At 49.7% G+C, this 13,845-nt stretch overlaps 2 protein-coding genes across 6 annotated transcripts; both read left to right on the forward strand.

Annotated features, from left to right (window-relative positions):
• Positions 1-4,052: 4,052 nt before the first annotated feature.
• Positions 4,053-10,208, forward strand: Wdr45 (WD repeat domain 45). Of its 5 annotated transcripts, none has more exons than XM_020171586.2 (12): positions 4,053-4,412; positions 5,711-5,782; positions 5,902-5,976; positions 6,068-6,172; positions 7,416-7,532; positions 7,879-7,987; positions 8,107-8,201; positions 8,680-8,759; positions 8,871-9,079; positions 9,159-9,260; positions 9,345-9,490; positions 9,740-10,208. In XM_020171586.2, the coding sequence occupies exons 2-12, from the start codon at positions 5,728-5,730 to the stop codon at positions 9,847-9,849; spliced, it is 1,203 nt and encodes a 400-aa protein (XP_020027175.1). In that variant the 5' UTR covers positions 4,053-4,412; positions 5,711-5,727; the 3' UTR covers positions 9,850-10,208. The 5 variants fall into 5 exon arrangements, with proteins under 5 accessions (XP_020027175.1, XP_020027176.1, XP_020027177.1 ...); XM_020171587.2 differs by having other exon boundaries at positions 4,054-4,412; positions 7,882-7,987; XM_074064074.1 differs by lacking the exon at positions 4,053-4,412 and adding an exon at positions 4,521-4,581.
• Positions 10,209-10,572: 364 nt separating this feature from the next.
• Positions 10,573-13,349, forward strand: Praf2 (PRA1 domain family member 2). Its single transcript, XM_020171590.2, has 3 exons — positions 10,573-10,828; positions 11,868-12,085; positions 12,497-13,349. Exons 1-3 carry the CDS (start codon positions 10,650-10,652, stop codon positions 12,634-12,636), a joined length of 537 nt encoding a protein of 178 aa, XP_020027179.1. The 5' UTR covers positions 10,573-10,649; the 3' UTR covers positions 12,637-13,349.
• Positions 13,350-13,845: the final 496 nt, after the last annotated feature.

Consider the following 13,845-nt stretch of genomic DNA (forward strand, 5'->3'; position numbering starts at 1 on the left):
CCATCCTTTGTAACCTCCTGACTTTACTTTTTTTTGTTGTTAGGGTTGACAAGAGTGACTCCATTTTGACTCTTATAATTTTCACACCCTAATGAACTGCTGAGGCTCCTGTACTCCGTCGGCAGACACTTTATACACATTATCCATTCAACCCTTAGATTGCATCCCTGCTTGTCCTGTTTTGCTAGTGACCAGTGTGAGATTGAATTTATGTGACTTCTTTGCTCAAGGCCACACAGCCAGAGCAAATGAAACTGAGCCCTGAGTTCAAAAGTCAGTCCCACCAAAAAAAAAAAAAAAAGAAAAGAAATCTGCTCATTGGTTAACAGACAGGATCCTTTGGCTCTGGATCAGAGAAAGCAAACCACAGGGCAAGAGGGAGTGGTAGAGATAGACAGAGACAGAGAGCTAGCAAGTCAAAAGGTGTGGTCTAGTCATGGAAGTGACAGCCTATCATTTGCCATATTTTTTTTGGTGGGAGTGGGTTTGGAACTCAGGGCCTCATGCTTGCAAGGCAGGCACTTTACTGCTTGAGCTACAAGTCCAGTTCATTTTGCTCTGGTTATTTTGGAGATGGGGTCTTGAGAACTATTTGCCCAGGCTGGCCTCAAACCACAATCCTCCAACCTCAGCCTTCCAAATAGCTAGGATTACAGGTATGAGCCACTGGTGCCTGGTTTCATTTGCCATATTCTGTTCATTAGAAGCTGATCATTAGGTTCAGCCCACACACAAGGGGAGGGTCTCAGGGTCTCAGGCATGTTAGGCAAGTGCTGTACCACTGAGCTTTGCCACCAGCCCCTGATGTTTTTATTAATTCATAGACAGTGACATGAAACACACTTTGGACCAGATGTGTTCCTCCACGCTCCATGTCCTGTATGGGGCAGGACACGTTTCTCTCTTTTTCCCATTTCTCCCCACTTTTATCCTTTTATACTAAATTTCTCTCCTAATAAACTTTACTATTATTTTTACTCCAAAAAAAAGGAAACACACTTTGAACAAAATAATAAACAAAAGTTGATAATGGCAGGTAGAGAAGAAAATAAGGCAAATAAGAACCAAAAGGGAGTTGGACTGATAGGTAGCAGTTAGACGTGAGCGATGGGGTTATGCAAAGGGAACCTAAAATGCAGAATCTTTGCTTTGATGCATACGAGCTGAGAGCCTTGTTCTGTCTGTCTCTTTCAGTCTGCTTGCTTAAATACTGCAAGCTAAACTTTTCTTGACTTAGGCTTTTAGCTCCACATATTTGTAAAACTCCTGAGAGACACAAGTACCCCAATATGACAGGTAGGAAGGGCTGGCAGAGTGGCTTCAAGCAATAGAGCACCTGTCTAGAAAGCATAAAGCCCTGAGTTCAAACCCCAGTACCCCCCCAAAAAAAAGAAAAAGAAAGAGAAAGAACAAGACTAACAAGTATGACTTCCAGAAAAGAGAAGACGGAGTAATGCTAAAGGGAGAAGAGAAAGAGATTTTAGAATTGCTTCAGGTTTAATGGGAGCAGAGGTAAAGGGCTATGCAGTGAACTGTCTGTGTCCTCCTAGAAGCATATTCAAAATCTAACCTTCAAATTATGATATTTTGAAGATGAGGGGTTTTTTTGTTTTTTTGGTTTGCTTTTTTTTTTCTTTCGTACTGAGAATCCAACCCAAATTCTCATGCATGCTAGGCAAACATTTAACTACTGAGCTACATCGCCAGCCCTGAGTTTTGGTTTCTTGTTTTGCTTTGCTTTGATTTTTGTGGTGCTGGCATCATGCTAAACAGTCTACTACTGAGCTAGACCTCCAGCCTCAAAGGTGAAGATTTCAAAAGGTGATTAAGTCATGAAAATGGAGCCCTCGTGCGTAGGATTAGACTTTAGTTCTCTTGTAGACAGAATCTCAGAGAGCTGCCTCACCTCATATCCAAGAAGTCAGGAGTCTACAAACTAATAACATAACATAATGTAATTCAGTACAACAAAGGGAAAATCATATAGATGCCTTGATAATAAAGATACACATTTGAAGCCACGTGCCATGACTCATGCCTGTAATCCTAGCTATCAGCAGGCAGAGATCAGAAGGATCACTATTCGAAGTCTGCCCCAGGCAAATAGTTTTCAAGACCCTATCTTGAAAAAACCCATCACATAAAAGGGCTGGTGGAGTGTCTCAAAGTGTAGGCCCTGAGTTCAAGCTCCAGTACTACAAAAAAAAGAAACAAGGTCTCACTATACAGCCCAGCCTGTCCTAGAACTTGCAATCATCCTACCTCAGCCTCCCTAGTGCTGGAATTACTAGGTAAACCACCACACCCGGTTCAGATTGATTATTTCAGAGTTACTTCCTCATAAGGTGGGGACAGGGAGACAGATGGAATAATGGAAAAATAGCTCATTGGTTAGTATCGGGCTCCTTTAGATTACTTTTTTTTGTGCAAGGATTAAGGTAAATTGAAACTAAGCTTTATATCTGACTTTCCAAGAAATCAGGATTAGAGAGAGAACAGTCAACTGGTATGATAATGGAATTTCTTTAATCCTTACACTAAAATAATAACCTGAAGACTGAAGGTGTAGTTCAGGGGTAAACTGCTTGCCTAAAAGGCATGAGACCCCTGAGTTTTATCCCCAGCACCCCCACACACACATACAATCCCTTCCATTACTGAATGGCATAAATGGGGCTGTTGATACAGCTTGGTGGTAGACTGCTTACCTAGCATACACAAGACCCCAGTCTCAAAGCTGTGAGTTCAAACCCTAGTCCCACCAAAAAAAAAAAAAAAAGGCTCCCCGGGGTCTGATTCCCAGCACCACAACAACAGCAACAAAGCCACTCCTGAGAACATACATTAATCCACAGGTAAACTAATGCTTTCATGAGGACCAAGAGGTCCTCATGACCCAGTCACTTCCCAAAGGCCCCACCTCCAAATACCATTAACAAAAGAATCTGGGGACTAAGTTTCCAACAGATGAATTTGGGGGACTCATTCAGACCATAGCAAATAGCCAAGGATACACCAATATTTGGAAATTGGATAGAAGTGGAGGAGTAGCCATAAATGGAGAAAGCAATAGAGAGGAAGAAACTGAGTTGCACTGGGAGGGGAGAGGGGAGGTAAGTGATTGCTAGTTTGGCAACATTGTCTCAGAGACAATGGGATTGACAGAAGCCAAATTAAATCCAGTTAAATATGGCCTTAGCCATGAGGAAGTGGAAACTGAAGAAAGCCAGAAGATTGGCTTGGCTGAGGAGTCAGATGAGGCCACGCCTAGACGGGTATGTGGTGGGTATATGATATATTCCTGAAATTGCGTCTATGGGGGGAGTTGACAACACTGGATTCAAACAACATTGATGGCTATCAAATAGGGGAATGTCTAAACAATGTTACATTTGTAACATGGAATATCAGCCAGTTAATAAGGACAAGCTAAAAGTATGTCCTCATAATAAACTTTTGGGAGGGGGATAGTACAGGAGTTTTGAACCCAGGGCCTCACGCTCTACCACTTCAGCTACGTACACCCCAAGCTCTAAAACACATGTCCTTATAGGTTAATATACCATCAAAAGAATATTTCCAAAGAAAAGTAAAGGATGGGTAGGTTGTATCTCTGTCAGTGCCCGATTATAATAAAAGTATGATATTTATAATTTCTTACAACCCTATGTGACTGTACACCTATCACAAAATTTTAAAGTTTAAATACTTTTTTGTTTTCACAGTAATCATTCATACTTTTTTCTACCAAAAATCTTTTACATTTTGTAAATAAAACAGAGCTGGAGGTGGAGTGGGAAGAAAGAAAAATTCCATCCCCTCAACTTCCCTGATCAAGGTGATAAAAGCCCAATTTCCAAGGTCTTTAAATTCGCCCCAGCCTGGAACCTCCTGAATGGATTCCCTAACGCGGGAAAAACTCCTAAAGCCGACGGCTACTCTAGCCTAACTCGGAGGACCAACTCGTTAGCCTGGTAGGTTAACCCCTCGAGCTCTTCAAGGGTTAAATAATTGAATGCCTGACCGGTTTCCGCATAGTGAAAGGAAGGCTCTCTCTCGCTCCCTCCCACTCCTCCCTAGTTCTCTAAGGTAATCTAGACCTTGGGTGACCTTTTCCGCCTGGGATGCCCCAGCCGGCTTCCCTCGGCTTCCCGATCCCTCTCGGGATGCTTTAAAGATCTGGAAAAGGGGGAAGAAGAGCCTCAGGCAAATTTTCTGAGCAGGATGAGTCACTTCCGGTCACAGGCTCGCTCCTCCGGAAGTAGGGCCTGATGTAAACACGGGAGCCGGGCAGCAAGGCCCGGGAGGTCGGAAAGCCGGGCCGCAGGCGGCACCGACAGCGGGGACCGGGGTTAGGGTCGCGTGGAGATCAGGAGGGCGAAGACTGCGAGGAGCTGGAGCACTATCTCACGGTTGGTCGGCATCATGGAGGGGTCTTCCTTAAGTAGGGAACTTGAAAGGCGGGGGAATCTGGGACAAGGGTATTGGGTGGGTGGAGCTGTTGGAAGAAGGAGGGTAGTCTTGGGAGAGGGAGAGGCATTCCGGGTAGGGTTCTTGGGTGGTGCAGGCATTTGCATAGAGGTATAAAAAGGGGTTCTTGGAAGCTGGAGCTATCCGAAGTGTGGGTCTTACAGTGAGACTGTCCCGGTGGAAAGTGTTACAGGGGGCAAAGGGAGGAGGTTTGGGTTCTTCGAGGATGGGCAGGGGTGCACCTGGGCAGAAGTCTTGGGGTTTGAAGGGAAGATGGGGGCTCTAGGGTAGGAATCTTGGGGAATGGGAACCAGAGTAGGCGTCTTGAGAGGTTGAAATTTTACCAGGTAGGGATTTGGAGTGATGTGTCTTGAGAAAGTGTCTTGAGGGGGTGGCTGTACCCTGGGACAGTGTCTAGGGGGAAAGGATGGAGGGTCTAGAGGAGGAGTGTTAGGTGGAGGGGTTCCTGAGAGTGAATGTAGGCCAGCTCGCTTGGACAGCACAGTACAGAGTATTGAATGTCCCAAGGGTGAGGGATTTAGAATGATGGCGGAATGCCAGGTTGGGTCTTCAGGGTATAAAGGGGTGTGAGAGGGGGCGTCAAGGCTCATTAAAGGCGTGAGAAGGATTTGGGGAAGCATGGGAGGAGAGTAAGGGTGAAAGGACTGAGGCAGATGCATGAGTTGGTTGAAATAGAGTTAGAAGGTATGAGTTAGGGAGTTTCTGTGGGTGGTGGACCATGCATAGCAGCTCAGGGTGGTGCAAGAAGAGGTGGAGGCCTTAGCCCCCTTCCCCCTATTTACTGACAGGTGGAGTTGGGTCCTGGTACAGGTGTGAAATAAGTGGGCGGGGCGTGGTTTCAAGGCCATGTCAGGCATTGGAACCAAGACTGACTGGGGGTGGAGAGGAGTTGTCACTGAAGCACTCCCTACCCCCTTACATCGTGACAATTCAGTAAGAGCTGGTGTCTAAGGAGGAAGTGGGGGATCCAAGTCTGTGTAGGCCTGAATCTGGGGTTGGCCAGATGTGAGAAAATGTGGGATTCCTGGTCATTCTGTTTGTGGCCTTGGTAGCTTAAAGCAGAGACTGTAGGACATCCCTCACCTCTTGTTTTTGTCTTCTTTGCACTTGGTAAAGAAGTTAGCAGAGTGGGGAGGAGGAAATCATTTTGGGACAGAAGTTCTAGGACTGGGAGCAGAGACTCCAGGACTCTTCTCAACTCTATCCTATTTGTGTACAGGGGAGCAATCCTGGACCATGACTCAGCAGCCACTTCGAGGGGTGACCAGTCTACGTTTCAACCAAGACCAAAGTAAGAGAGGCTTTCACCTATACCCTTATGGGATGGAGGAAGAGAGGGTTAGATGTGGGCTGTGAGCCCAGCTTCCCCCTCAGCATTTCTTGAAGAAGTCAGATTCCTTCTAATCCTAGGCTGCTTTTGCTGTGCCATGGAGACAGGTGTGCGCATCTACAATGTGGAGCCATTGATGGAGAAGGGACATCTGGGTAAGCTGCTGGTATAGTGAAGAAGGAATGGGCGGAAGGGCTGAGCTGGGCATTGGCACTCACCTGTACTGACACCCTGGTTCCTGTCCAGACCATGAGCAGGTGGGCAGTATGGGCCTGGTAGAGATGTTGCACCGCTCCAACCTGCTGGCCCTGGTGGGCGGTGGTAGCAGCCCCAAGTTCTCAGAGATCTCAGGTAAGTGCCCACATCCTCCCCTTGGCCCAGATTCCCCAAATTCCTGGCCTCCCACAGACACCCTAAGGCACTGGCAGATGAAGATGACAGAGCACCTCAGAGTCTCACAGTGAGGCCCAAACAGCTTGGTATTTTATTTTCATTTTAATGTTTTTTACATGGAGGTGTAGCTCAGTGGTAGAGCCCTTGCCTCGCATGCACAAGGCCCTGGCTTCAGTCCTTAACACCACCGAAACACTTATCAAGTGCATATCCTCAACTATGGAGCACTTACTGGGAATCTGAAACTGTTCTAAGCACTTTACGTATATTAACTCATTTAAAGTAAGAGGGAGGCTAAAAGGAGGACGTTGTGAAGGTGAATATGGTTGATATACTTTCTATACAAGAATGAATATAGAATTTTTAAACCTGTTGAAATCACCATAAAAAGGGGACTAAGGTAGAAAGGAGAAAAGTGGAGGGGATGAGCCAACTTAGGATACAATACATATATACATGCAAATATCATAATGAAATTCTGTATAGGTATCTTAAACAAACAAAGTTTTTTTTTCAAAAATGGAGAACAGGAAGGTAAAACAGGTCTTGTCTGGGGGTTAGTACCAGTGGGAGGAGGGAGGATATAAGGAAAGGGTGAGCTGGGCATTGGTGGCTCACGCCTGTAATCCTAGCTACTCAGGAGGCAGAGATCAGGAGGATTGAGGTCCGAAGGCCAGCCCAAGGCAAATAGTTCGTGAGACCCTATCTTGAAAAAACCCTTCACAAGAAAGGACTGATGGAGTGGCTTGGGGTGCAGGCCCTGAGTTCAAACTCCAGTACCACAAAAAAAAAGAGGAAAGAGTGTAGAAGGGTGAATATGGTGGAAATGCTATGTACGCATGTATGAAAATGGAAAATGAGACCTGTTGAAACTGTTCCAGGAATGGGGGGAGATAAAGGAGAATGATGGAGGGAATGAATTCAACTATGATGCATTGTAAGAACTTTTATAAATGTCACAGTGTACTCCTACTACACCAATAACAATAACAAAAAAAAAGAAGAGTAGCATATCAAAACCAATACCTACAATTCACAACAAAAATCCTCAGAGCAACTCCATGTGGTAGGAAGCATCATTATCTCTCCCACCTTTTGCTTTGCTGGGGATGGAAGCCAGGGCCTATTATCCCCATTTTTACTAATGAGTGAACAGGTCCAGTGAGGTTAAGCAACTTATCCAAGATCACACAATCAATAGGTTTTCAAATCTTGGAGCCGTCTCTCCAACAACCCCTTTGGCTTGAGCCTCAAGTGCCATCTTGTTTTAAGGGTTTTTCTTGTCGATCCCACTGCGACATGGCAAGAGTTGTCCTAGGTGAGTTACAGAGCCCTAGAATTCCTCACAGAAATCTCCTGGGGGTGTGGACTGGGATGGGGAAGTTGCAGGCCTGGGTGTTCATGAGCTGTAAGGTCCTTGACCAAACACTCAGCCCCTTCAAACCTTAATTTCCTTATCTCCAGATAAGCATAACAAACAGCTCTAGAATCTGTTCTCTCAGGCATCATGTCCACAAAGTGTTCATGCTGTGTGAGGCTCACATTTTTAGTGAAAGGCCAAGCAAGTGGGTTGTGGTCCCATGGGGAGTAGGGGTGGGTCCTGAGTCACCAGGGCTGCCCCTTACCCTAAATCTTGGCCCTGGCCAACCCACCCACCTGCCCAGCAGTGCTGATCTGGGACGATGCCCGGGAAGGCAAGGACTCCAAGGACAAGCTGGTGCTGGAATTCACCTTCACAAAGCCAGTGCTGGCTGTACGCATGCGCCATGACAAGTGAGCCTGATGAAGACTGGGGTGGGGGGCAGGAGGTCCCCACAGCAAGGGAGAGGGTTAGTCCCAGCTGGGCAGCCACCCTCCCCTCAAGGCCATCTTGTGTCATGTGATGCCTGCAGGATTGTGATCGTGCTGAGGAACCGCATCTATGTGTACTCTTTCCCCGATAATCCCCGAAAGCTGTTCGAGTTTGACACCCGGGACAACCCCAAGGGTGAGAGAACCCAGATATGCAGGTGTAAGGGTGGGAGATCATGGATGGGGCAGAGCTGAGGAAAAAAAAAAGAAGGGGCACACAGAGATGCTGGGAAAGAGGCAGGAAGACAGCTTCCCTGCACAGATGCTCAAATGGGCTGAGTCTTTTTGTCCCTCAGTCATTTCATGCTTCCCACCCTTGCCCTGCCCCACCCCTGGGTGCCCCAGAAAACAGTAGAAACACCTAGGGACAACGTTGGTGAGTGTATCAGGGAGCCCTGGACCTCCAGGGCTGTCATAGCAGCTTATTAGAATCTATGTAGCTGCTTGGGGAGGATAAGAATCTGCCTAGCTTGTAGGCAGTGCAGCTGAGTGGAAAGTCCGCCCCCCTGAGGCTGCTGTGGGTAACACATAATCCAGCTCTATCCACTCTGAAACCCTACTTGGCACCTCCTTCCCCTTCACCTGCCCATCCCCACTTCATCCTCACACCCTAGGGCTCTGTGACCTCTGCCCCAGCCTGGAGAAGCAACTGCTTGTATTCCCAGGACACAAGTGTGGAAGCCTGCAACTTGTGGTGAGCTATCCAGTGGGCAGTGGTGGAGACACGGGTGGGATGGCTCTCTCTGTAGACTCTTGGCCCCTCCCTTCCATGCCACCCAAGCCCAAACTGCTCCTCCTACCCCAGGACCTGGCAAGCACAAAGCCCGGCACCTCATCTGCTCCGTTTACCATCAATGCCCATCAGAGTGATGTGGCCTGTGTGTCCCTGAACCAGCCAGGCACTGTAGTAGCCTCAGCCTCCCAGAAAGGTACCCTCATTCGCCTTTTTGACACCCAGTCCAAGGAGAAGCTGGTTGAGCTGCGCAGAGGCACTGACCCTGCCACCCTATACTGGTGAGCACAGGATGTGTATGGTGGGCTGGTGACCTCACAGCACATGGCATCTGGGCATCACTGATGGTCTGTCTTCTAGCATTAACTTCAGCCACGACTCCTCCTTCCTCTGCGCTTCCAGTGATAAGGGCACTGTCCATATCTTTGCTCTTAAGGATACCCGCCTCAACCGTCGCTCGGCGTGAGTACCTCCTGCCCCGCCCTCCGGTGTTCCCCATCCCCCTGCCCACATGCTATACCGGGGCTTACCCAGTGCTGCCTGCAGGCTGGCTCGCGTGGGCAAGGTGGGGCCTATGATTGGGCAGTATGTGGACTCTCAGTGGAGCCTGGCGAGCTTTACTGTTCCTGCTGAGTCAGCTTGCATCTGCGCCTTCGGTCGCAATACTTCCAAGAACGTCAACTCTGTAATTGGTGAGTGTTAATAGCCTCTTGGTTTGGGGGTCTGCATGGACAAAGGCCTGAAGGTTGGACCTACAAGGAGTTGAGGGCTAACAGAATCTTGAGGGCACTGGAATGTGTGACTCAACTCCATCATCAGGAAAGGGACATGGCACTTGGGAAGAGGCCAGGAGGTAGGCTCTGAGACATGGGACACATGAGAGAATTGGAATGTGTAGCTGTGGCAGTCCCTAACCTTTTACCACCCTCCCCTACCCCCAGCCATCTGTGTAGATGGGACCTTCCACAAATATGTCTTCACTCCTGATGGAAACTGCAACAGAGAGGCTTTCGACGTGTACCTTGACATCTGTGATGATGATGACTTTTAAGAACCCTGGGGGCTGTGCTAGGAATCTACAGTAGCAGATTGCAAAGCTGAGCCCTGGGTGGGGAAGTGCTGTGGAAGCCACCAGTCAGCAAGCATTAATGAGGCCTGTGCCCACTCTCCACTCAAGCAGAACTACGTCTAAATAAACAGCTGACTTCTCCCCAAGCACTTTATGACTGTGTGCCTGAAGAGTCAGGCCAGAAAGCCAGGGAAGCAGCAGATTCCCTGGAACTCCTACCTTGGAAAAGATTGCCTGGGACTCAAAGGGAAGGGCTTAATGAAACCTGGGAATTTTCAAAAGCTTATCAGGAAGAGATGATCTCTGATGTGGCGAATATGAATAAAAGGCCCTAAACAGCATTTATGGTTTACCCTCAAGGGCGGGGCATGGGGTTTCCAGTAGAGGTGTGACCTTCTGTGATCCTGACAGGAAATGGAATGCAGCGCGGGTCCTCCTGACAGTCCCTGCCGCTTTATTGCTGCCTGGCTGGCTACTGTGTAAGCCGGCGGCACCGCCTGTACAGTCCCCCGTGGTGCCCCTCCCGGGGATGAATAAAAGTTTTGAAGAGTTAGGAGTGCCTCGACGCGTGGCGGAGGCTTGACTTCCCGGCAGTCCTTGCTGCCATAAGTTACTGTGTGTTAGCGACATTTCTGGTCACGTGCTCTGCAGTGTCTGCGCAGTATACCTAGTGGTTACTTGCTCCACCCAGACTCTATTTCCCCGTGTGCCCCGCGGCGCCGCGAGGTGTGACGGGTATTGTAGTCCCACCACCCTAAGGGCTGGTCCAGCAAACCAGCAGGATGTCGGAGGTGCGGCTGCCCCCGTTGCGAGCCCTCGACGACTTTGTTCTGGGGTCAGCGCGTCTGGCGGCTCCAGATCCTTGCGACCTGCAGCGATGGTGCCACCGCGTTATCAACAATCTCCTCTACTACCAATCCAACTATCTTCTCTGCTTTGTCATTGGTCTCGCACTGGCCGGGTGAGGGAGGAAGGTGGCGTTTGGCCGGGGACGCCAGCAGGGCCTGGAGGGTGGACTCGCGGGTCTTTGAGGACCAGGAGTGGGAACCCGAGGGAAGTGCTAGGCCAGGGTGGGGCATGGATTGGAGGGACTTAAAAGAGGCGGATCTTGGTTAAAAGGAGCTCCTGGGCGGGGGGTGGGGTGGAGGGAAGACTTGGGTAGGATGGAGAAATGTGGGACTAAAAGGAAAGCGGGCCGGGAGGTGGACCTGAAGATAAGGAGGGCCTGAAATGGAAGATGAGGTAATGTGGGTGATAGGGCCAGATTAAGGCAGCCCTGGGGGATTTAGGACAGACAAGGATGGAAATGTGAAGTTGAAGGATTTGAAGGGTAGGCTTGTGGAGGATATCGTCTAGGAGGGGAGCCTGACCGTGATTGGAACACGCCAAGAATTCCTTTTGGGGAATTTGGGCCCAGAGGGAGGACCCAGGGTTGAGAAGCCTGAAACCAGAAGTAGATGAAAAATCTGAAGGCGGGATATGGGCAGGGCTGGAAGTTAAGAGTGGGACCAAAGGCCTGGAAAGGGTTCTAGTAATGATGAGGGGGGGAGAATGGGAGTCTGGAGGGGACTTTTGAGGGGGAGGACTCCTGGGGAGAGGGAATTGTGTGTTGACAGAGGCCTGGATGAAGGATCTGCAAGGGTTCAGCTCAAATGGGTAAAGTGGGCACACGTGTGTTTCGGGGGAGAGGGAAGTTTGCGGAGTGGAGGGGGTAAGGGAGAGGAGCCCTGTATGGGTAGAGTCGGAAGGAAAGACCAGGGAAGTGTTGGGAGCCTGGGACGCCTAGCGGGATGGATGGATCTGAAATAGGGACCTCAGGAATTGTAGGATTGACACGGAGGAAATGAAGCTCCCCTTGAATCCCTGGAGGATAGACCTGTCGTTGATAGAGCTGGCAGGAGTATTTGCCGGGCTAGAAGATCCGGAGACAGGGGACCAAAGCTCTTGGGGCCCAGGATCGGAAGAATGGTGAGGCTAGCGTGGTGCCCTTGTTCCCGCAGGTATGTGAGTCCGCTCCACACGCTTCTGAGCGCTCTGGCAGTGGTAGTGGCCCTCGGAGTGCTGGTGTGGGCGGCTGAGACCCGCTCAGCTGTGCGTCGCTGCCGCCGCGCCCACCCCGCCGCCTGTCTGGCTGCAGTGCTTGCCGTCTGCCTCCTCGTTCTCTGGGTCGCGGGCGGTGCTTGCACCTTCCTGCTCAGCATCGCCGGGCCGGTGCTTCGTGAGTCTCTACTACCCCGAGATAGCTGGGAAAACAGCCAACGCATGCTTAAGACGCCAGACCTGCCTTGCACTTTTTCCTAGGCTGAGAGGGGACTGGGAACCCCGGAACAAGCTCCGTTAAAAGCGCCAATAAGGCTTTGCTCCCCACTTCTGGAGTACCCTTCTTATTACCGCCTTGTTGGGGTTCCTGGTGTTAAAGTGTCTTAAACTGGCCAGGACAGGCTCCCCAGCCGCTACTCTCTGGTTGCAGAGCAAATTACTCCGCCACACTTTAAGGATCAGAGGCTTCCTAGCCACTCACCACTCCATTGGTCTGCCTGTGTGCCAATTCCCTTTTGTGGGCCCTGATTGGAGACAAGGTGAGCCACCCCTCCATCACTGACCCCACTTCTCTTGGTACCACCCACAGTGATCCTGGTGCATGCCTCTTTGCGCCTGCGCAACCTTAAAAACAAGATTGAGAACAAGATCGAGAGCATTGGTCTCAAGCGGACACCAATGGGGCTGCTACTAGAGGCGCTGGGACAAGAGCAGGAGGCTGGATCCTAGGGGCCTGGCATCTGTACCCAGGACCTGGAGAACCCCACCCCCAGTCCGTACCCAGAACCCACAGTCCTCTCCCAGCCTTTAAAATAGGAGCCTAGAGTCCGCTGACTAGTCAAAACAACAGGACATCTTTGACTACCCACCCCAGTCCAAAACTAGGATGTCCCTCACACTCAAGCTCTCAGGATCAGTCTTCCCCAGCCCTGAACTTGGGACCTAGAGCCACCCACATCCAGCATCCAAACAGGTTTGAGACCAGAGCATCCATGGTCAGTCTCAAACCGTGGACCCAGAGATACTCCCCTACCCCAAATCTGGGACTCACAGGTCTATGCTCAGCCCCAAAGCTGGAGCTTGGGGCAGAACATTCCCGAATCTTGAACCCTGGACCAAAGCTTTTCCAGACCCCACCCCCAGCTTGGAACCCAGGTTAAGACATTGCCAAACTTTGAACCCAAGCCCCCAAGTGTCCTCAGCTCTCCCCTAGGTGGAGTCAGGTATCCTGACCCTGTTGAACCCTTGGTCCCAGGTGACTCCCTGCCCTCACCAGTCCCAGTAGCCTTCCTCCAACTCTGCTTAAGAGATTTTGCCCCTTCCCCCAGTGTTTCTGTGTCAAGGACCAAGGTGTGGGTTAGGGCAGGGATAGCTCCAACAGGGAGTAGGGCATATATAACAGTGTTGCTGCAACAATAAAGCTGTTGCATCTCTCCAGCCAACTTGGCCTCCTGGGTGAAGTCATTGCACCCTTGAATGGACAGTGCTCTTCTGCTTTGAACTCTGCTGGACTCTACATGTCTGGGTCTCTGTCAAGTGTATAGACTGAAGGGTGGCCACTCAGATCCTTCCTGAAACCCATTACCTCTGGATGAGTTGTAAAGTACAGGGAGGTTATAGGCATAGTGTGTGTATGATCATTGTTTGAATAACTGAGTCCTTGTTTGTGGTGAGTTAGGAATCTGAGTGCAGGCAGGAGTTGCCTCAGGTCACACATGCAAGTAAGGTCAAAACAGCTGACAACAGCTGGGCATGGTGGTACACGCCTGTAATCCCAGCACTTGAGAGGATTTCGAGTTGGGGGCCAGCCTGGGCTGCACAGCTAGACAGTTTGGAACAAAACGATGCCAATATCACAGGCTATTTCCACAGTGTTATTTCTTCTTACTATAAAAACATATCTTCTGGGCGCCGGTAGCTCACGCCTATAACCCTAGC

Source organism: Castor canadensis, chromosome X, assembly GCF_047511655.1.
Source record: "Castor canadensis chromosome X, mCasCan1.hap1v2, whole genome shotgun sequence".
In the NCBI taxonomy this organism is placed as follows: Eukaryota; Metazoa; Chordata; class Mammalia; order Rodentia; family Castoridae; genus Castor; species Castor canadensis.

Coding starts and splice junctions, on each gene's coding strand:
- Praf2 (XM_020171590.2), top strand. CDS start 10,650: ATGTCGGAGGTGCGGCTGCCCCCGTTGCGAGCCCTCGACGACTTTGTT. Junction 10,829..11,867: donor ATTGGTCTCGCACTGGCCGG/GTGAGGGAGGAA, acceptor TTGTTCCCGCAG/GTATGTGAGTCCGCTCCACA. Junction 12,086..12,496: donor CATCGCCGGGCCGGTGCTTC/GTGAGTCTCTAC, acceptor TACCACCCACAG/TGATCCTGGTGCATGCCTCT.
- Wdr45 (XM_020171586.2), top strand. CDS start 5,728: ATGACTCAGCAGCCACTTCGAGGGGTGACCAGTCTACGTTTCAACCAA. Junction 8,760..8,870: donor GTGGAAGCCTGCAACTTGTG/GTGAGCTATCCA, acceptor CTCCTACCCCAG/GACCTGGCAAGCACAAAGCC. Junction 9,080..9,158: donor GACCCTGCCACCCTATACTG/GTGAGCACAGGA, acceptor TCTGTCTTCTAG/CATTAACTTCAGCCACGACT.